The following is a 22609-nucleotide window of genomic DNA, read 5'->3' on the forward strand; positions in this document are numbered from 1 at the left end:
GTAATAAAAATCCCACTAATTAATTATTCCTTCAAAATTATTTCATTTTGATTTTTTATTTATATCTCATATTTTGTTGTTCTCTCATTTCTGTCTTCGTAAAGAGTAATACAAATGCCAGTAATTCATTCTTCCTTAGAAAATATTATTGTTTTGAGTTAGTTTTAGTTTATTTATCATTTTCTTCGATTTTCAAGAATAATACCAATTCCACTAATTCACCCCTTCTCTGGAAACTTCATTTTTGTGTAAATTCCACTATTATATGCTTATTCTTGCATATTATAAAAATGCGCAATTTTTTGTAGATTGTGTGCAAATTTATACATTGTTTGTTTGAGATTATAAATTTTCTTCATAAAGGGTAATATAAATGCCACTAATTCATTCTTCGTCGGAAAACATCATATTTTGATTTAGTTTTGGTGTTTATTTCATTTTTTTCTTAAAGGGTAGTACCATTATGACTTATTCATTCTTCTTTATAGAACTTTATTATTTTTATTTGTTTTAGTTTTGCCATTCTCTTTCTTCCTTAATGGTAATACCACCACTAATTCCACACTGATGCTTATATTTTATTTTTTGATTAAACGTTGATAGTTACGACTTTTTGTCATTGCACATTACGACCAGTGTTAAAATAATAGTTGTGCGAAAACTGGTGAGTAGTTGGCTAATATTTGCACTGCGTGTGATGTGCTCTTTATCTCTCTTTTATATGAGCTACATCTATGGGGATGTGTTATACTTTGCCTCCACATATGCGTACATACGTACAGCCATACAAACGTGGATGGAGAGTGTATATGTATGCAGTTTTATACAGAGCAGCCTTCCACGTATGCATGCGCCTGTCGATTGAAATCTAGTGGCTCCCAAACTTATCTGGGATGATACCTGACATCGTGTCATCGGCGTACAGGCGTCGGGCCTGGTCTGTGACGGCGAGGACCCGTGAATACAGCTCCTCGTACGAATGGCCGGAGTCCCTGGGGAAGATGTAGGCAGCCACGCACTTGGCCTTCTCCATTCGCTGGAGGCGAGGCAGGCCATGGTGGTAAGGGCCAACGGACAGGTTCATAAACGGATCATCTAGGCTCGCGTCCCGAGGTGGTCGTCGATCGGGGGTGTAGCTCATATGGTAGAGCGCTCGCTTCGCATGCGAGAGGCACGGGGTTCGATTCCCCGCACCTCCATTTTTACCACATTCTTTTTCTTCATTTTGCTGTTTTCATTCAGTCGTGCTGTTTACAGTTTGATGATTTCCTCAGCGATTGCTACAGAACCGACTGCTCTCTTCTTCTTTGCTTAAAAGCACTGTCGATCTCAATCTCCGGGGCGGTGATAACACACCGAGGCATGCAGGTCGGCCAAGAATGCACTATCCTTTCTCGGCCTTTTTCGCTGCTGTTGTTTTTGTCCATAGTTACAATGGGAGCAATAGAGTGGCTCATAATCTAGCATGTAATGCGGAGGGACCTTGGTTTGTTGTGTGGCATGAGAGTTCGCTAGGCTTCATTATTGGTTGTTAGCAACTCACGTCGAAGAACGAACGAAGAACGAGAAAGAAGAAGAACAAAGGAGAGAGATAAAGATAAAGGTTAAAATGGTAGATGGATTGATTGATTATGTGTTGTTCCATTGGCCGTCATCCTTAGGTATATAAGAGGCGCCTAGACTTCCCTTGCAAGGAAAAGGCTTCAATTCAAGCCCAAAACCCTAGATTGAGTCCAATTCAGATGGTTTGGTCCGAACTTTCCAAAACAATTGGGTCTAAAACTGGCTGCACCTTGTGGATCGTTTTTGAGGTGGTAAACGACCTTGGACGGAAATGAGCCTAAAAGCAAATTTAACTGTTTCGACGAGACGAACAAATTTCATGTTGAATGTTTTTGGACTATTTCTGAAGTCTGCAGCAGAGAAATTAAAAACTCGGATGATTGACCCCGGAGTGTCCAGCTATCTACTGCAGCAGCTATATATTAAGTAGGTCTCTTTGACGCTCCGTGCCGTTTTGTTCGGAAACTGTTCGTAGTGCTCACACCCGCGACAACTGGGCCGGCTGATTAAAAAGCATAGCCCTTCTGTTTTTCTAGCTTTTATGTCCAGTTTGCCGAAGCTGCAAGAAGTTTCTGGGTTGGTTTTGTTTTTTTATCGTTTTTGTTTTTTAAAAATAAAATAAATTCGTGAAATTTTCAAAAAAATCTTTAATAGTTTACAAATTTGTGATTTTTTCACCTTTATCTTTTTTTAAATTTGTGAACATTCTCTGAAATATATGATATTTTTTTAAATGCCTCAACATTTTTCAAATTCATGAAATGTTTTAATGTTTTGATTTTTTTTCAAATTTCGTGAACTTTTTCTCAATTTTGTATAATTTTTTAAAATCATGATCATTTATTCAAATTGGTGAAACTTTTCAAATCTGCAAACATTTTTCGAAGGTGTGATTTGTTTTTCAAATCCATGAACACCTTCTTAAATCCGTGATCTATTTTTCACATCGATGAACACTTTTCAAATACAAGATTGTTAAAAAGAACGTTAACATAGTTTTTCAGATCCATTATCATATTAAAAAGTCAACGATGAGTCGGTCACTAAGTGAACAAAGCAACTTCATGAACACCGACCGACGCGAGACTGGGGAGCTCCTGCGTGACTCTCTTTGCGTCAAAAAATCACGTTTCGCACAGGGCGCAGCTCACCTGGGCCGGCCCATTTGGCGTTCGCGTGCTGGAAAAAGACGACAAAAGCAGTGCTAGCGCTGGGATTCGATTCCCTGACTTTGTAGCGAAGCGCAAGCTGGGCTAGCGGCTGCGACAAAATAGCATTTGTGATAGACTTGGAGCGCAACGCTTAAAGAACTAAACAACAGCGGTAAAAACTTAAACATTCACCAAAAAGGCAAAAAGCTACAGTAGTATCGAACAGAGGACCTCATGCTACTGAACCAGGTCACTAGCGACCTTTAATTCCTAGGAATATGTTTCTAAAATGGCACCTTGGTGTATATATGAACTAAGCCGCAAAAGATAATTTATTTATTTTTGAAATTTTGAATGTGATTACCCTGTTGAAAATGTAAATATTTTTTGGTACACAAACATTTTTAGAATTGTGGAAAAAATTAACATAACATCAAACATCTCATGAAAATCAGAACATTACTGGGGATTCTCAAGCATTTTTCTAAAAAAAGGATCAAAATCGAGAACAATATAGAAAAAATACTAAAAAAACACGGACACTTTCCTTTAGAAAGCTGACACTTTTTATTTGAAAAATATTTGGAAACATGACATTTTTTATTTATTAAGACATATAGAAAGCTGGAACATTTTCTGAAATTCTTGCATATTTTTTGAATTTGTTAACGGAAATGAAAATGCGAATATTTTAGGAAATTCTGCAAGCTTTTTTTGAACTTGGGAACAAATTTCAATACATGTTTTTTTCAAAATTTGTGAAGAAAATTTGGAAATGGCAACATTTATTACAATTCCCCGACATCATTTGAATTGGTGAACAAATTTTCAAAACATGAACACATTTTCAATTTTCATAGTGGGAACGTTATTTGAAATTCACGGAAAGTTTCTGAATATTTTAACAATTTTAAAATTTTAATTTCTCTGTTGTTGAAAATTACAATATGTTTTTGTATAAAGAACGAAACAAAAATTTGAAATTCTAAACTTTTGTAAATTAGCAACCTTTTAGGAAAATGTTCAAATGCTAACATTTTTTACATTTCTTGAAAATACAGAAATAAAATCTAAACTAAATAAATAAAATAAAAAGGAGAAACTGAAAAAAAGTAAAAAAGAAGAGAAAAAGAAAAAAATGAAAACCAAAAGGAAACAGAAAACATAACCCCCCAAAATCAGGAAAAACCAGGATCGGTGGAACGCACACCTCGCTGCTAAATGGGCTCACCCTTCTCGGCAGGGCCAGTAGCATGCACATTCGTTCCTTGGTTCGTTAGTTACTTTTGTTTTTTCTCATTTTTGTACATAAAAATACTCCAAATACAGCTCATGAAAAAATGTTAATGGATTATAAAACGGTGTTCACCTTATTTGAAATAAATGGTCGTACAATTCAAAAAACAATTGGACGCTTAAAAACTTGTCCATTACGTTATTTTTCCAATATTTATAGAAAATATAAAAAAATCACGTAGTTGGTGGAAAATGTTCCACCATCCCAAAAATATATTCATGACTTTAAAAAATTATGACATGTATTTACATTTAAAAAAATTCATGTAATGTATAAAAATCGTGCTATTTTTTAGAAAAACTCATAATTTATATTTTTTATGACATTTAGAAAAATGTTCTAACACTTAACATAATGTTTGCACACTTTAAATAGGAATTTCAATGTGTGTTTAATTTGCTTCACTGTTTATTTTAAAAATGTTCAATATGCATCTTGCAAATATTCTATTTCTATACGAAAATGTTCATTGTGTAATTAAAAAGTCAACATGTATTTTGATAAAAATAAAAATAAATAAAACATTAAAAAAATATAGAGTAAAACGCAGAAAAAAAACTTACGGTCAACCTTCCCAAAACTGCCAAAACTGAGCAGAAGGTTTCGCGAATCGGTTCTCAAAGCTTCCCTAAACGGCTTATTGGTCCAACCTCCTTCAGCACTGCCCCCATAGGGACTCCCCCGTAGGGGAGGCTACCGTAGGTATGACAGTAAGCGATATATAACTTTTGTGGGATGAATTCCTCCTACTAGCTTGACCTGGAACAGACGAGGAACGGCGAAGCAATCGACCAATTCTTCCTGAGCAACGACGACAGAGGGACAAGTCAATAACCCTAACCGTGCTAACAGCGCTGGCTCCTGGTTGTAAGCACTCGTGTACGACAACAGGCCAAATTCACTGTTTTGACCTTTTTCTGAACTTAAGCACAATCTACGGTTAGGCAAGTCCTACCGCCAGGGTCAGATCGTGCTTAAGTTTAGGAAAAGGGTCAAAACCGACGCCGGTGTTGTCGGTGGCGTGTGTTGTCGCCTTTCTCCTTCTACCTTAAATTTTATCAATCCTTTGCCACTGTATGCACACAGAGGTCATGTCCTCATATTCTAATATGTGACACATACAAATATCTGTTACTACTTCATATCCCATAAAACAATTTGTAGTATTTTGCCTGGGAGAATTTTAAACAATATAATTTAGGCTTGTTGACAATAATTACCTTTGGTTGTATCTGAGACAGCCGTCCAAGTCGCTGCCCACCTCTAATCCTATTGGGTCTAGATCATCACTAGGCTCCGTATTGGTGTGCTTATTTTATTGTTAGTGCGTCGTAATACACAAGCATTCAACTAGTGCATGTTAATGATGTTAAGTTGATTTATGCCCTCTTCTTGAAGCCGCATGGTTAGGGTTTCTCGTCGTGCATACACAATGACAAGATCTGGTCTGAGGCGTTTCAAATTGATTAAAGGGTTCAATGGCGACGACTGCACCTCCGGGGTGTTGTTGTTTAGGGGCATGCACACAAAGACTTCCCACTTGTCATCGACAAGGCCAGACCGGCTTCAGTAGGAGAGCGGCTACATCGACGGATCGACGCCTCGTTTTGGTGGTTTTTTCGTGATCCAGGGACATCGGTGTAATACTTATTATGTTTGTGGTGCTTCATAATTAAGTTGAACTTTATAATAAATCTGGGGCCTTTTGCAAAAAGGTTAATGACATGGTCACATTGTTTAGAAAAACTATAGTAGTTATTGATCAAATGGACGAAATTCAACGGAGTGCTTCACTTGTTGTCTAGCAACCCATCCTAAACAAGTAGCAACTAGGGCACTGGTCCTCTTTCTTACAGCAAAATGTTTTTCTTGGTTTATCAAGAGAGGCAACGACCAGGATGCGGCTAGCTCTTCCCTTCGACCTATCGGCGCAACCACGATCTTCTGAATTTTGCTTGCGGTGGGAGAATGGGGGGAACTCCGAAACTGAGTGTCACACTTCGTGTCTCGCGGGATCTTTGAGTTCTTCATTGCCGTTAAGGTTGGGGAAGCGAGTTTGATGGGAAGAATGGGGGCTTTCCCCAGGTCTATGTCCTTCCTAAGAGTGGCTTCGATTAGTCGAAGGATGTTGTCGATCCCTGACATACTATGTGGCATGATCACCTTTTGTCCATGGCAGTGGCTTCATACAGAGGGGATGGCCTTGCGACGTCTTTTTGTTCTAATGTTTCATCTTCGTAGGATGAAGGTTGGCCATATATGACTACATCGGGTACTTGCTGGGTTTGTGTCCATATCTTCTGTCTGGCTAAAGTGGGATTATCTTCTGGCCCTGTTTGGTGTTGGCTTCTTCCAGATGGTGATCTATCCGGTTTGTCCTCCGGTCTACATCAACAACTTTCCGACCACTACTTCTACAAGCTTTTGGGTTTGAACAGAGTTGCCCCAGTAATAGAGAGACCCTGAGGTGACGGCGAGCATTTCTCATAGCGCACTGCTAATGAATGCAAAACTAAGAGAGCGTTGACTTGTTCAAGGACTTATCTGTAATTTCTTATTTTTTTTACCTTTAGAAAAAGGAACATACTAACCCAGGTTGCGTGCTGGGCTTCATGGGGCTCAAAAGGAAAACAAAATTGTCAGCCCATGATGATAGCTCAACCACTTTCACTTAAACCAAAGCGAAAAAGAAAAAGAGAACCCCATGAAACAGAGCAAAATGCAACATATAACAATAACAACATCAGCACTGACAACCAGCTTGGATGATTTGCGTTGCTCCATCAGACAAACAGATACGTACACCATCATCATTGTCCCAGTTCTCTTGAAGAATAATTTACAATTGTCGTTTTGAGTTCTGGCAACCCCAGTATCATCATAAGAAGAAATTTGCAAATAGAAGATGTCTGAACCGGAAAGCTGGCGCGTTGCTTAGCTTGCTGCATTAGCGGGCTCTGACCTGTTTTGTGCTCCATCATAATAATGGTTTAGCTAGCTGTTAGTGAGTGTGGCAATTGATTTTTGATAAAAGGGAACATTAGCGGCCTCTGACCTGTTTTGTGTTCCATCACAATAATGGCTTAGCTACCTATTAGTTAGTGTGGCAATTGATTGATAAAAAAATAATATTGTTGCACATAAAGAGTACGCATTAGTTTTGTTTATTCAGAATCAGTACTGTTTTCGTCCAATCGAAGTATCTTCTTTTCATCTTCAGGTTTTTATACATTTGATGAGTCAAACTCATGTGCTGTCTTCTTGTTATACAATCTAATGATGGCCATACTACTTTCTGATATCTAAATTATTTTGGAGCTAAAATCTCACTCTCGGCCTCTTTCAGTCATTCGATATATCCATCTGCAGCGGAAGAAAAAAAACATGATCTAAACTATTGGTGCGTAACGGTGATCAGCCTGATGAGCGATGAAAACAGGTTCCAATCATTGGGAAGTGCAGAGCTGAAGATTAAGTATAAAAGGCGAGGATGATGCACATAAGAAAGAAGATAATGTAGCTTATTATATTATTTATATATCTTGGTATTCTTTGTTTATGACTGATTAACAAAGAAAGGCTATTCCGCTGGTCCTCCTTGACATGACTATGTTGTCTACTCCATTACTGCAATAGTGGGTTCTTTAGGATAAAGAGAGATGTTATACACACGACATGCTCCAGACGATCTTTCGAACGACGCATCTCATCAAGCCGTCCGTGCACACTGCATAATTGGACAACACCGTCCATTCCTCCGTCGTGCAAAGTTCGCTTGACAATCCACATTATTTCCGAAATCTTAAAATCCGAAATAATTCCCAAATTTCGCATATTTCAGTGAGGTCCGAGATTGTTCTGTTTCCGAAATCGAAAACCTTGATTGAAAGTCTAGGAACAGAAAGTGGCTAAAACTTATGAATTCACTCATAATACCTAGGGTGTTTGTGTCTGTACTGTGCTTAAATAAATAAAAAAGGTATCGCAATCGTACGGAGCTGGAGGTCCTGAGATTACTTGTATGGAAAGGCTGGATATTGCTAAGCTGTCGCTGCATCAGTGCCAACTGCCAACAAAGCAGGATTGGATTGGATTAAGCGGAAAGAAACCATCAAAGGCGGCACAGCAAGGCGTGAGTGGATAACAGAACGGGAACGTTTGCAACGCACGCACGCACTCACGATCGATGCCAGCCAGCCTCCATCTATCACCGCCAGCCTGTCTCTCTACATCTCTCTCTTGGCGTACGTCAGGTATGGCATATATATGGACTTCATTCAGGTGGACGTCAGAACTCTGAAAGCTCCCTCCCTCGGATCATCGAGATCTCACCGCTTCATTCCTTGTCGCTGCTCCGCCTTCGCCTTCTTCTTCTTCCTCTCGCCCGCGTCTTCCGTCGTACCATGCAGAGCTTCTTCGGTCGAGGCAGCAGGTAAAGCCCAACAGATTAAATTCCTTTTTGGATCGCTGCTTTTGATTCCTTCATTCGCTTGGAATTCCCTTTGGTTTGTTGTTCGTCGTCCTCTTTCTTCTCATGTCTCGTTTCATTGCTTGATTATCTACTTGTCTGGGGAAGGTGAGAGATCTGAACTGACCTTCACTTCGCTTCGATTTGTTGTTTTGATTGGCTCGCAGGAACCAGAGGACATTCCGCCCCAAGAAGAGTGCTCCGGCAGGGAACAACGTACGATATACCTACATATATACTTCCTTTGTTCGATGTTCGAGTTTATTAGCCCCGCTTCCATTTTGGGTCAAAATTTGACCATAGATATGATTTGCTAACAAATTATAAGTGGTATGTGTCACAAAACGTTATGCTGTTGGATTCATATTTGAAAGAAGGTTCTGATGGTCCCATTTTCACTGCATATAACTCATATTTTATTAGTCAAATTTATGGTCAAACTTTGACCCAAAATCCGAAGGAGACTAATAAACCGGGATGGAGGGAATACATACGAGAGCAATATATACTTTTGATAAATGTTGTCATGTGTTTTCATTATTCTCTTGGTTTAGGAAATTTTAATAAATGTTGGTCAAGTTTTGTCAAAATTCATGAAAAGGCTTCTGAATCTCTCCCTGAGATCATCATCTAACTCTACCAAAAACGAAGTTCAGTTAACAAGTTGATCACCATAAATATTTGGACTGTACTACGCAGGGCATGAAGCTGAAGAGGCACATCGACGCCACCCTCGGCAGCGGTAACCTGCGAGAGGTGGTACGCCTGCCTGTCGGAGAGGATCTCAACGAGTGGCTCGCTGTCAACAGTGAGTTCATTTTTGACACTTTCTTCTTTCTAATGATGAAACAGTCGTCGATGAGCTGAATCTTTCTACACCTAGTAGGTGTCTTAACTGTATTTCTATCCTCTTGATGCTTTATTTTGAGCCAATAAAATTCACTCGTTATCGAGAAAAAAAGTAGGTGTCTTAACTTGTAGTACTAGTTTCTGATGACCTCCATCTCCAGCTGTCGACTTTTTCAACCAAGTGAACATCCTGTACGGCACCCTCATGGAGTTCTGCACGCCAGCTACTTGCCCCACCATGTCAGCCGGTCCAAAGTACATTCCTTCAAATCTTGGCACCTGCAGATGCAGCTAACGTATGTTATACTATTATATAGGCTGTGTCACACTCTGAACTTAATGAGAAAAAAAATCGTCTTCAAACAGGTATGGGTACAGGTGGGCCGATGGAGTCAAGATCAAGAGGCCAATTGAAGTGTCTGCGCCAAAGTATGTCGAGTACCTGATGGATTGGATCGAAGCCCAGCTCGACGAAGAATCCATCTTCCCTCAAAAGCTTGGTATAACTGATTATCATTTTAGTGTATTGATGGGAGTGCTAAAAATGTTTCAGAATTTCGGTCTAATCATGTATGTACTCTGCTGAAAAAACGGTGGTGCATGCCAACAGGAGCTCCCTTCCCTCCAAACTTCCGGGACGTCATCAAGACGATCTTCAAGCGGCTGTTCAGGGTGTATGCGCACATATACCACTCGCATTTCCAGATGATTCTCAAGCTCCAGGAAGAAGCACATCTCAACACCTGCTTCAAGCACTTCATGCTCTTCACATGGGTAACTAAGTACCCTCCATAACTTCATGACACAAAGTTGCATTCGTCAGCAATTGCTGGAATAATAACTGTCTTGTGCCATATACTTTCGAGGGAATTGATAGAAGATAATAAGTGTCCTCTTGGCAAAGAATTACTCCCTCCGTTCACAAGATGTTCTAGTTTTTTGTGAATCGGATGTATATAGACACGCTTTGGATTCATTTCAGTCTGTATGTAGTCCATATTGAAATATCCAAAACATCTCATATTTGTGAACCGAGGGAGTAGAAGAGAAGCCATACAGTACTCAAAAGTCAAAACCAAGTAAAGTAGCTGTAAATTAGAACCACATCATACACTAGTTTTGCAGCATGGATGATGCTAAGTTATGCATGGCAGTACTTCTTTTTTCTCGAATACGCACGAGTGTGCGTACTATATATTAAAGGGGGGGAAACAAGGGGGAAGAGCCCCTCCACGTTGGAGTTACAAATATGCGAAACTCCACCGAGACACACGCTAATCTACCTACTCGCGTTAGCCCACGCCGATAATGCATGGCAGTACTTCAGCAGTTCAGCTTTCCAGTATGGCTGCCTTTAGTACCAACCTTTCCTATTATGGAATGCAAAAGAAGGGAGTTTCCTTGTAGTCTGGTTCGATGATTCTAAATTATAATATCCAATCTTTTGATTCAGATTATTTAATTCTTTAGAAAGTTGTGATCAATCATTATGCACACAAAGGAATCCTGCCTATTCTTAAGAAGCACTGCACACCGCAAACATTAGCGGCTAGTTATGATGGTTTGCTGATTGCTCTATCGACTAGAATTTGTCAATTTATATTGCCTCCTCATGATTAGTATTATTATTATTTCAGCCGCATACCACTTTGCATCTCTTGAGTCTCAAACAAATTTGTCTCTAATCGAGTGCTTCATATGGTCCGATCATTACAATTACTTATTGTTGGCCTTATTTGTTTGGCAGGAATTTCAGTTAATCGATAGGGCAGAGCTAGCTCCTCTCAGGGAGCTGATCGAGCCCATATTAGTTGGACACTAGCCGAGAAGACAATTGTAGCTTTGTTTCAAGAACTGATGATGCAAAAGTGCAGAGACTTCATTTTTTGTTGCTTTTTAAGTTAGTTAGTTTCTCTAGCTTGTGCATGCACGCAATTGTGTTTCTGTTTTTGTGCGGATGTTAGACTTGGATATGGGCTACCTTCATCTACATTTTAGAGATAGGTTAGCTAGTGCTCGTGTATGTACTCAGACTCCCCCAAGTAGGTGTTGATTACATCATGGCAATTTGTTCATTTCGACAGACTGTCATTTGATCCGGGGAATTTCTCTTGGTTGGGTTATGCGCGATAGCCAAATTTATCGTTTCCTAAAAATTCTGAGAAAGAAAAGGGTTATCAGGGTGGCACCCCCGAAGCAGGAACATTGAAGCACTTTCAAGAATCATGGGATAATCCAATAACATTTCCTGTGTTTGGAAATGAAAAATTCATTGCAAACTCAATAAGTAAGCAATTGTTTTGTTGATGTAAGTTTTTTTAAACCCAAACCACCAAACTTTTTTGGTTTACAATGTTCTTCCGAGCAATTAGACACTGGGCAGCAGTACACATGTGTCCTCTACAACCTACATGGCAAAAGCCGTATTTTTGAGTGTTTGACAAAAAACTACCAGTTTAGGGGTTCGCGTCCCACAGAACTACCACTTTTGAAAACTACCAAAAAAACGTAATCACGTGACTAAAAACTACCAAGTTGACTGAATGGTGGTTTTGACCGTTTTAACCGTGATTCTGACGTGAGTGGCCCACGTGCCAGGCTGACGGCCCGCCTAACGGCTAACGGCGCGCGCACGGGGCCGTTAGAGCTCGCACCTGGTCGGACCAGGTCATAACCTGGCCGACCGGGCCGCTCGTCCCCACCAGCTCTCTCACTCTCCCCCGAGCTCACTCCACTCCTCTCTGCTCTCCTCTGCTTCTGTTTCTTCTTCTCGCACTCCGGCAACGCCGCGAACATGTCGTCGTGGCCGAATAGCAACGAGACGTCGGACGACGATGACGAGTACATGAGCGAGTTCAACAGCATGCAGATGGAGTACTTTGTAAGTCAGCTCAGTCTATCCTCTCCCTCTTCTGTCTGTTCTGTTCTAGGGTTAGGGTTAGGGTTTGAAGATATTTGAGATTTTTCCATTTAAGTTGATATATGTGAGTTGTTGTTGATATAGATATGCTTTTGCTGTTGCAGCAAACTCCTGACACTGTGATAGACCCTAGTTTCTGTGGGCTTGTGACTGAATCTGACAGAAGGTGCATCCTGCACAGGCAGAGGCCGGGCAAGTTCGTGGCATTTGAAGGCACTGACACTGGCAGGAGATTCATAGGATGTGCTACTGAGGTAATGGACCAAGTTGGTGTGGATTTGATTAGCTTGAATTTCTGCTATGTAGTGGAAACAGAGTGTTTAGTTGCTGTTTTTCTAAATTTTCCTTAAGTCTGAAAACATTGGTATGTCTGAATACTGTACTTGTAATAAGAGCACTGGAAACATATGAAACATATTGATGTATTGTATTTTTAGTATATAACTAACTAGCTCGTGTAGCTATTTATATTATTATTGTTTATGATTTTTTATTCTGAATTTACTTGTTAACTGTGGTGTTCACTGTAAATTTATATTGATTTTCAGGATGGTGTGAACTGTGGTGTTCTGGAGTGGGTAGATGCCCCCTGTCCTGTAATTCTGCAAAGGTGCTTAAGCAAGCTCTGGGATATGTATCATGAGCAGAACCTTGGTAGAGCCCAGGATAATGAGGCTCATGGGATAGAGGTTGCAAAACTGCAGAAGGAGCTTGACTCTCTGGCCAATCAGTATAGCCAGCTGGTGGATGATGTGTCCAAGTTATTTGATTATCAGGATGGAGTCAAATCTCATGACATGGACTGCACAAGCCAGGCAATCAATGAACTGAAGGAGAAGAAGAAGCAACTTGAGGAGCAGGCAAAGATTGAGCTTCAAATGGAGAAGCTTAAGCTCAAGAAAGAACAAAGGTGCATCCTTCAGAGTCAAGCTGATATAATGCAAAACACAAGGAAGGCCATGAAGGAGCTAGAGGTGGAGAAAGACCTCCTTAAAGAAGAGAAGAAGCTAGAGAATGTCATTGCTGAGCTCCTGAAGGTTGGTCATGGGTGCAAGGAAAAGCTGGACAAGATAAAGGAAGTTGTGATGGAGGAGTGAAGTGGAAGCTCTGGATGGTCAGTATATATGAGGCCTATATATATAATTGGCCTAGGAATGATCAGTCTGATGCAAATATGCCCTGATCTACCTATGAACTACCTTTGAACTACCTAAGAACTGTAATGGGTTCAGATCATTTTGGTTGGTGTGGGGGGTGCTGTTTGCCCTGATCTATACTGCCCAAATATTATCCTGATGCTGAGAATTGGTGCTAAGTTAAGTTAAGAACTAAATTATCTAAGTCTGATGCAGTTTATTTCTGTGTGTTGTATCATAAGTTCTTGCTGAGATCTGTTTACTTCAGAAATTGCTTCATCACAGGTTCAGACAAATTCAGAGAAGTTTGGAAGACATTTAGTCTCCCATAGATAGCATTTAGTCTTACATAGATAGCACATGGACACTGAAATTGTTCAAAGACACTTAAACTGACAGAACTGAATCTCACTGAGATTGCAAACACCCTGATAAAGTGACAGAACTAAACTGACAGAACTGAATCTCACATAGATCTAGCGATAACTGCTGTAACTGAATCTGAAACTTACAGTTTCAGATTGTTAGGCCCCTGCCTTGCTATGCGACCTGACCGTCGCACCTCTTGCTTGACTTGAGTGGTAGGTGGCAGCTCTGGCACCTCCTCTTCGTCTCCATCGATGACGATGATGGGAGGAGGACGTCGGCGAGCCAGCAGTGGTGGTGGGGCGATGATCTGCAGGTCCTCGTTGTCGTTGCCCATAGTAGTTGGAGCTGTAGCTTGTGCTGGAGGGATATATTGGTGGGCTGCCCACCGTTCTCTCTGCCCAGCATCGCCGGAGTCCGCCTCCTTCATTGTCCACAGCAACATGTCGATGGGCATGATACCCTTACCTGGGGTTGCATAGCGCTGGTCCATGCGCTGCTTCTCCTTAGTCATCGCCTTCTTCCTCACCTCTTCTGATGCATCCACGAGCCCTTCTGCGCTGCTGTATCTCATGGCAATCTTCATGTAGTCGAGGAAGAGGTCTTCGTCGCCGCGAGCCGACCCAAAAAAGCATGGCAACCCAGCCCTTGCCGGTGGGGAAGGGGTTCAGCCATGGGTCTGGCGTAGAGGAAGAACCAGCCATGGATGTAGGTAGAGTGAGGTTTTTGAGAGAGAGATAGAGTGAGCAGAGATAGAGTGAGTTGTTGGGCTACTTAAATGTTGGAGTGGAGGAAGTGCGATGGAGTGTGACAGTGGGGAAGTGGTAGATTGAGTGATGAGAAATGGTGGTAGTTGTGCTGCAATTAAAGTCTTTGTTGAAACCCAGCAGATTGGAACTTGTGCTAAAACAGTGGAGTAGTTGTTGGTCAAAGTATTTCAAAAATTAGAGTGACCAAAAAATCACATTTCAGCAAAGCCCAAATATAGAAACATTCAGATAAATGCAGATAGATGGATTCAGGCATAAGTTCAGACATAAAAATATTGTGCCATGGATACATTTCTTACAAAATAAGCATAGTCTTTATCATAGATTTTTCAACAACCCAAACATAGATAGTTCAGAAATAAGCATAGTCTTTAACATATATTTTTCAACAACCCAAACATAGATAGTTCAGAAATAAGCATAGTCTGTAACATAGATTCAGGCAGCCACATTGCATCGTCTTCATCACGGTTGGTGCATCTCCTGAACTGCATCCTTCACTGCAATCATAAAAGTTCAGAAAGTTCAGAACAAGACAAGATTCAAAACAAGACTAAGAACAAGATTCAGGGCAATATTCAGCACAAGACAAGCAGATTCAGAACACCACAATTTAGTCAGAAACTACCGCGTTGAACTAATCCCAATCCTGTCTTCCTTCTGCTGCACCCAGGATCTGAGTCCATCTCTTCCTTGTTGCTTGGAATCGATGGAAAGATGCCCTGTCTCTGGCCCACCAGATGATTAGTTCATCTGTGATGTTGGTTCCTTCTGGGAACATCTCCTTGAACTGCTTCACGTCATTCTGGTTGCGTTCCGCCATAATCATGGCAGCAATCCTCTGGCGTCGCTCCTGTGCCTGTGCTCGACGGTTGGCCCTCCTTTCAGCCCTAGCAACCTCGTCTTGTTCATCAACTACCTCTCCTAACTGTGGATCCATCAGTGGCGGCTAGGTTTTGGTCAAGGGGAATGAGGCGTAGGGATCCAGTGGTTTCTGGTGGCCTCTCTTATGTAGACAGTGTGGCAGGCTTGGTGGGTTAGTTAGGCCCAACACGGAAGCCCATCATCAGGCCCATGTTACACGTCAAATTGGATAGAAGTACAGTCAGGTTCGGTCAGGTTCACACAAATTCAGACAGACTCATGCAGAAAAGTACAGACAGGTTCAAAACAAAGTGAAACAGGTTCTAAACTAATTCAAACAGGTTCAAAGAGAGAAATTCTACCTTTTTATAGTGTCAGTTACCACTTGCATAGAAATAACCCTTTAATTTGCTGCTTGCAAACCTCTTCCTTTTGGTACCAGCCAAAACATCTGAAGTTGCAGCAACAGATCTTGGTGCACTGAATCCCTTGCCTCTCCCTCCACCTGCAGGCCTACCCCTTTTAGCTGTTGTAGTAGGAGCTGGTGCAGATGCAGCAGGAGCTGGTGCTCTTGCATGTGGTGCTGGTGCTGATGCAGCAGGAGCTGGTGCTCTTGCAGTAGGGGCTGGTGCTCTTGGAGTTTGTACTGGAGCAGATGGAGCAGGTGTATAAACTGCCCTGTTTTCCTACATTAAAGGTCCAACTTCACTTAGATTAGACTATGTAAAAGAAAACATTGCTCTGATGCTTGATAATTACCTGGTGTTTGTTTTTCCTCATTTGCAGTTTAGGCCTAAGAGTCTTATTGCAACTTGTATACTTGTGTCCTTTCGACCCACAATTTCCACAGGTGTAAGGGCATATTTATCCCTAAGATGTTTTGGTGATTGATGACAATGCTTTTGCGGACTAATCATGTGCGTTGAGTGTTTTTCAGAGATTCATTCTTTTGGGCACGAGACGATATCCTCCCCTCGGAACTTAAAGCGAAGACGGTGTAGTCCTTTCGGATTAGTTTGGTGGACTAGTTTCATAGGGATCACCGTACTATCAAGAGGGGGTCCGTTTTGGAAAGGCTAGGGCGGAATCATCACGTACACTTCCTTTGCCCCTCCCTCCGAGCCTTTCCGTTTCGATGATGGGCTTGGATTCTCCTTTCTTTGTGCCCTCTCTGGTCCCAGCGGTAGTACCGCGGGCCAGAGCGGTAGTACCGCTTGGGTGGTACAAGCGGTAGTACCGCTCCGGAGCGGTAGTACCGCCCAGAGCAGTAGTACCGCTAGTAGCTCCGTGTGTGTGCTATCTCTGGTCCCAGCGGTAGTACCGCGGGACGGAGCGGTAGTACCGCTTGGGTGCCACAAGCGGTAGTACCGCTCTGGGCGCGGTAGTACCGCTCCAGAGCAGTAGTACCGCTGGTGGCCCCAAGCCGTAGTACCGCTCTGGTCTCGTGCTAGTACCGCCTCGATTCGAGGGCTCATTTTTCGTGTCGGGTTTTACGGTACTGGCCGCGGCTGTGGGGGGCCGTAGTACCGCTCCTGTGCGGTAGTACCGCCCTCCCTCCGCGGTAGTACCGCTGTGGACCAAGCGGTAGTACCGCGCTTTTGGGCGGTAGTACCGCTTATTGTTGCAAGCGGTAGTACCGCTGGCACAGCGGTACTACCGCTCTCTTCGGGGCAGGGGGGGTAACGGTTGGTTTGTTCCCCCCCACTATATAAAGGGGTCTTCTTCCCCAAAGTTGACTTACCTCTTCCCCCAAAAGCTCCATTGTTGCTCCAAGCTCCATTTTCGCCCGATCTCTCTCCCTAGCCAATCAAACTTGTTGATTTGCTCGGGATTGGTTGAGAAGGCCACGATCTACACTTCCACCAAGAGAAATTTGATTCCCCCCACTTATCCCTAGCGGATCTTGTTACTCTTGGGTGTTTGAGCACCCTAGACGGTTGAGGTCACCGCGAAGCCATAGTCCATTGTGGTGAAGCTTTGTGGTGTCGTTGGGAGCCTCCAATTAAGTTGTGGAGATTGCCCCAACCTTGTTTGTAAAGGTTCGGTCGCCGCCTTCAAGGGCACCAATAGTGGAATCACGGCATCTCGCATTGTGTGAGGGCGTGAGGAGAATACGGTGGCCCTAGTGGCTTCTTGGGGAGCATTGTGCCTCCACACCGCTCCAACGGAGACGTACTTCCCCTCAAAAGGAAGGAACTTCGGTAACACATCCTCGTCTCCACCGGCTCCACTCTTGGTTATCTTGTTCCTTTACTTTCGCTAGTTTACTTGTGTTATTTCTCTTACTTGCTTGCGTGCTTGTTGTCGTTGCATCATATAGGTTGCTCACTTAGTTGCATATCTAGACAACCTATTTTGATGCAAAGTTTAATTTGGTAAAGAAAAGCTAAAAATTGTTAGTTGCCTATTCACCCCCCCCTCTAGTCAACTATATCGATCCTTTCAACAGGTAATTGTTCCCATCCTACTGGTGTCTCTCAGGGCAGGAACTTCAAACTCTCCTTTCCTCCTTGCAGTCTGTTTTCTGCCTGCCTTTTCTTTGAACACAGGAGGTTCAATGTCTGGAGTGTTTGTGTGAGGCCAGAAATCTGGACCAGGAACAGGGTATATAATTTCTTTGTATGTCTCCAAATAAAGTGGCTTCTTGAAAAAGTCATTGACATAGTCCTCAGGATGCAGCTTTTGCTTTGTCATTACAGATATGCCATGACTACAAGGTACACCAGTCATGTTCCATCTCTTGCAGTCACATGTATACCCTTCCATGTCCACACAATACTGTTTTTCTTTGCTAGTAACTTGCCAAATTGTTGGACCAGCTCTGTCAGCCTGGCAATACTTGGCATACTGCTTGTTCTCTTCTAAAATCTCTGAGTAGGTTGGTGTGATTGTCCACTTGCTAATCTGTAACTTCTCCCTAGTTTGTTGCCTCTTGATCATTTGCTTGGTCCTAATCCCTTCAAACATTGTCCTTATTGGTTTGGCCCTAACATCCAGTATCATCTTGTTGAAGACTTCACTTAGATTGTTCACAACTAAATCTGTTTTGCAAGTATGATCCATAGCAAACCTAGGCCAAGTAGAGACCTAAATTTTTTTGAGCCATTTCCAAGCATCCTCAGACTGTGCTTTCAGCTCTGCCATGCCTAGTTCATGCCCATGTTTAGTGTAGGAGTAGCTAGCCTTGTCAATACACTTCTTTAGTTCCTGGCCTCTAAATCCAGCAGATTGAAAATTTGCATATATGTGCCTAAGACAATACCTTTGAGGTGAATCAGGGAATACCTCATTTATTGCCTTAAGCAAGCCCTGTACATTCACAAATTATTACTACAATTGAAAATAATGAAATAATTAAAAAAGTAATAACACTAAATTGCTCAATGAAATTCTTCCCAACCTTTTGCCTGTCAGATATGATAGTGTATGTTCCAAATTTGTTGCCACTGCCAATGCAACATCTCAATTGAGTTAAAAACCAATTCCAACTTTCACCATCTTCCTTGTCAACCACACCAAAAGCTATAGGATAAATATTGTTGTTTCCATCCCTTCCTGTGGCTGCAAGAATTTGCTGCCCAGTGGTTAACTTGATGAAGCATCCATCAAGACCTATAAATGGTCTGCAACCATTAAGGAAACCTTCCTTTGAAGCTGCTAAACAGTAGAACATATACTTGAATCTAGGAGTAGGTGCTGGGTTCTCTGGATCTTCAAATGTTGTTACTATACACCTGCTACCTGGGTTTGTGTCAAGAACTGCTTGAAGATAATCCCTGAGCCTCAAGTACTGCTGCTTGTGGTCACCTTGAACTACATCAACAACCTTCCTCCTTGCCCTATATGCCACACTTCTTGATACATCCACTGAAAACTTAGTCTTGGTCTTCTTAATTAATGCATCCACAGGAGATCTAATGTCTTCTCTCAATGCTGCCTCTACTGACCTTGACATCCACTTAGTAGTAACCTTTGTGGACTCTGCACATGCTCCACAAGTGTGCAACATATCACACTTCTTGATGCAGAATGTTTTTTCATGAGCTAACTTAGAGGCACATATATAAAAATCACATCCCTGGGCGGCTCTCTCTGAGCACCAAACAATAATCCTATCTGGGGCATTTCTGTGGTATTGAAAATTTCTCAAAGTCCTCATGTGAAAATCCCTAAGTGCATCTCTGAACTCATACATAGTGGTGAAGCACAAGCCCTTACAGAACTATTCTACTGGTCCTTGAAGTTTGTGATCATACCATATCCTGTCTTTCAACTTCTTATTCCTTCTCTTCCTACCACTTGGTAGTTTATAGGATCCTTCAGGCTCATCTTCTTCATCACTGATGCCATAATCACCAGGGAAACATTTTTCATCTGCTTCAGGGAACCAATCTGCTTTCTCCATTTTCTAAACCTCATGGTGGGATCTACTGGTTGGACCAGGTTTTCTCACTACCTTCAGTTTCTGTACCACTGCTGTATCTTGTTTTGCAGCTTCATCTTCAGAGGAATACTCTGACTGAAAATACAAATTGTTCCCATCTGAACCTGAATTTGCAGCTTCATCATCAGAAACAAATTCAGACACATCAGTGTCACCTTTAAAATGGTTAAGGCCAGCCTCTCTCTGCACCATGCTTTTCTTCAGCTCTTCCTTTCTGTCCATGCTTATATCCACCAACTTAGTGCAACTTTGTTGAGTGTTAATGCAATGTTCAGCAAAATAACTATCTCTGTTTTCATGATTTTCATCTGCATTACATGCCTCAAGAGCTCCCACTACTCTTATGTTCAGAATCTTTTCATTATGAGAGTGTGACAACATCTGCTGCACATCATCTTCATAGCATATTTTATCTAAATCTTCTAATCCTTTCTCATCATCAAATACATAGTACATATAATCATCAGCCACAAAGCCCTCACTCCCAATAAGAGAAAGCATTGTCAAATATGATATGTCTGACTGGTATAAATTTCGAACCACAGATTCTCTGGCATTGAAATGGAACCAAATTGACCACTTTGGGTCATCAATTCTGAAAATTATAAAATGAAAAACCTTTATTAACTGAAAACATGATAACTGAACCTAACTAGGCACAATATTGAGTTTCTGTCAAACTGCTTTTTTCAGTTTCTTACACAACAAAGTATGCACAATACTAACAATTTGCAAGGTCACCAAAACTGAATCTAACCATGCAAAAAACTAGCCTAATTTACTGATTCTCTGAATCTCTGACTCGCAATCTATGGTGGGATCTACTGGATGAGATGTCGTACCTGCCGCCGCCCGTAGAACGAGGAAGCTTCCGCCGACCTTGAGCTCTGCTTCTTGTCGTCGACGGTGGTCGCGCCGGCGCCGACCAATCCAACCTCTGCTGCGCGCCGCCCGCGGAAGGATTAGATTCGGACTGAGAAGGCTGCTGCGCCGCACTGCCGCCCGGAGGTATGCCTGAATCGCCGCCGGAGTTTGCATCCATAGCCGCCATGGCTGGCGACGGCTAGGGCTAGGGAGGAGCTCGGGGGAGAGTGAGAGAGGGTGGGGAATGGGGAGCCGGCCGGCCAGGTCTGACCTGGTCCAACCAGGTGCGACCGACGAGCGGCTCTAACGGCCCCGCGCGCGCGCCGTTAGCCGTTAGGCGGGCCGCCAGCCTGGCACGTGGGCCACTCACGTCAGAATCACGGTTAAAACGGTCAAAACCATCATTCGGTCAACCTGGTAGTTTTTAGTCACGTGATTACGTTTTTTTGGTAGTTTTCGGCCACTTTTAAAAAAGTGGTAGTTCTATGGGACGCGAACCCCTAAACTGGTAGTTTTTTGTCAAACACTCTCTATTTTTTGAGCAGTTTTTTGGGATCCTAAATACAGGCATAAAGTAGGTGGCTAGAGATCGAGGTGAGGACGATGGATAATAATAGGATTAACATGTCCTCTTTGGACAGAAGTTTAGCCTTCCACCCAAAAGATATTTATGACATTTTTCTAGGATTGGTAGAAACTAGAAAGGCGTCCAGCCATAGTCGAATAGGCGAAAGTGGTAGTCCTAGCTAGATAGATTTGAGGGAAGGCCCACACGGGGCAGCCAAGAATATTAGCTATTGAGCTTGCCTAGCCGGCAGGGAGATGCATATGTACGAACGTTGTTTTACTGAAGTTCATGGCTAAACCCGTAGCCCTGGCAAAGTCATCTAGGATATCCTTTAGGGCGATCGTAGGTGAAGCCTCTACAATTATGAGGGTGTCATCAGCATACTGAAGCGTAGTGGGTGGTAGGTAGAGGGAGATTGGGTGGTGCAGAGATAGAGGGTGTGGATTTTGGCGGATTAGTCATTGTAGAAGGTCTGCAACGATGATGAATAGATATGATGATAGCAGATCCCCTTGTCGTAGACCAGTGTTTGCAGTTGATCCAATCCCCTGGTACTCCACTAAGTAAGATTGTCGTTTTCCTAGTTGAAAGGACATTATTGATCCAAGAGCAGAATTGAGTAGGGAAACCTCTTGCGAGGAGGATTGTGGAGAGAGAGAGAGAGAGTCAAAAACTTTATAAAAGTCTGACTTTAGAAACATAGTGTTTTTTTTAGAATGACATGAGTTGATGATGTCGCAGCATATACAAAATTCTCCACAATATTCCTGTCAGATATAAAACCCGTTTGGTCACCATGAACGAGTTGTGGGATTAGAGGGTTAAGATGATTGGTTAGGACATTGGCGACAACTTTAACTCAGCAGTTTGTCAATTTGTGAATTCACAGAAGAAAGGCCCAATAAAGTATTTTAAGATGTGCCAGTACTTCCAATAAAGCCACCCGGCCACAGTTTTGACAACCCCATCATCATCTCATAAGAAGAAGAAAATTGCAAATAGAAGATGTCTCAACTGAAAACTGGTACATTATTGATAAACAAACTGGCGCATTGCTTAGCCTGTTTTTTCTAACTGTGCTAACCCTCTTTCAATTTAATCAAACGAAAATACAACAGTTCTAGAGTTTAAATAGGGGACGAGAAAGAAGGAAAAGTCAGTTCAACGTAGTGCCAGAAATGCCACTTGCACCGATATTAGAACGTACACTATGGGCGAAAAACCTGGACGGCACCGAAACAAAAGAAACCCAGCGGGTGCTGACCTGTTTAGTGATCCATCACAATATAATAATGGTTTGGCTAGCTGTTAGTTAGTGTGGCAATTGATTGATAGAAAAAGAACATTAG

At 42.1% G+C, this 22609-nt stretch overlaps 1 protein-coding gene and 1 non-coding gene across 3 annotated transcripts; both read left to right on the top strand.

Annotated features, from left to right (window-relative positions):
• Positions 1–1126: 1126 nt before the first annotated feature.
• Positions 1127–1199, top strand: TRNAA-CGC (transfer RNA alanine (anticodon CGC)). Its single transcript has one exon. It is a non-coding gene; the product is annotated as a tRNA-Ala (tRNA).
• A 7089-nt stretch (positions 1200–8288) lies between these two features.
• LOC123140886 (MOB kinase activator-like 1A) lies at positions 8289–11403 on the top strand. 2 transcript variants are annotated; one of them, XM_044560150.1, is made up of 7 exons: positions 8289–8443; positions 8647–8695; positions 9179–9287; positions 9490–9583; positions 9695–9828; positions 9939–10102; positions 11076–11403. In XM_044560150.1, the coding sequence occupies exons 1-7, from the start codon at positions 8415–8417 to the stop codon at positions 11148–11150; spliced, it is 654 nt and encodes a 217-aa protein (XP_044416085.1). In that variant the 5' UTR covers positions 8289–8414; the 3' UTR covers positions 11151–11403. The 2 variants fall into 2 exon arrangements, with proteins under 2 accessions (XP_044416085.1, XP_044416086.1); XM_044560151.1 differs by lacking the exons at positions 8289–8443; positions 8647–8695 and having other exon boundaries at positions 9183–9287; positions 9490–9624.
• Positions 11404–22609: the final 11206 nt, after the last annotated feature.

This window comes from Triticum aestivum, chromosome 6D (genome assembly GCF_018294505.1).
Source record: "Triticum aestivum cultivar Chinese Spring chromosome 6D, IWGSC CS RefSeq v2.1, whole genome shotgun sequence".
In the NCBI taxonomy this organism is placed as follows: domain Eukaryota; kingdom Viridiplantae; phylum Streptophyta; class Magnoliopsida; order Poales; family Poaceae; genus Triticum; species Triticum aestivum.

Excerpts from the sequence above, each read along its gene's own strand:
- LOC123140886 (XM_044560150.1), top strand. The coding sequence starts at position 8,415 with ATGCAGAGCTTCTTCGGTCGAGGCAGCAG. Across the intron at positions 8,696-9,178 it reads GTGCTCCGGCAGGGAACAAC|GGCATGAAGCTGAAGAGGCA; the intron begins GTACGATATACC and ends TGTACTACGCAG. Across the intron at positions 9,584-9,694 it reads ACCATGTCAGCCGGTCCAAA|GTATGGGTACAGGTGGGCCG; the intron begins GTACATTCCTTC and ends GTCTTCAAACAG.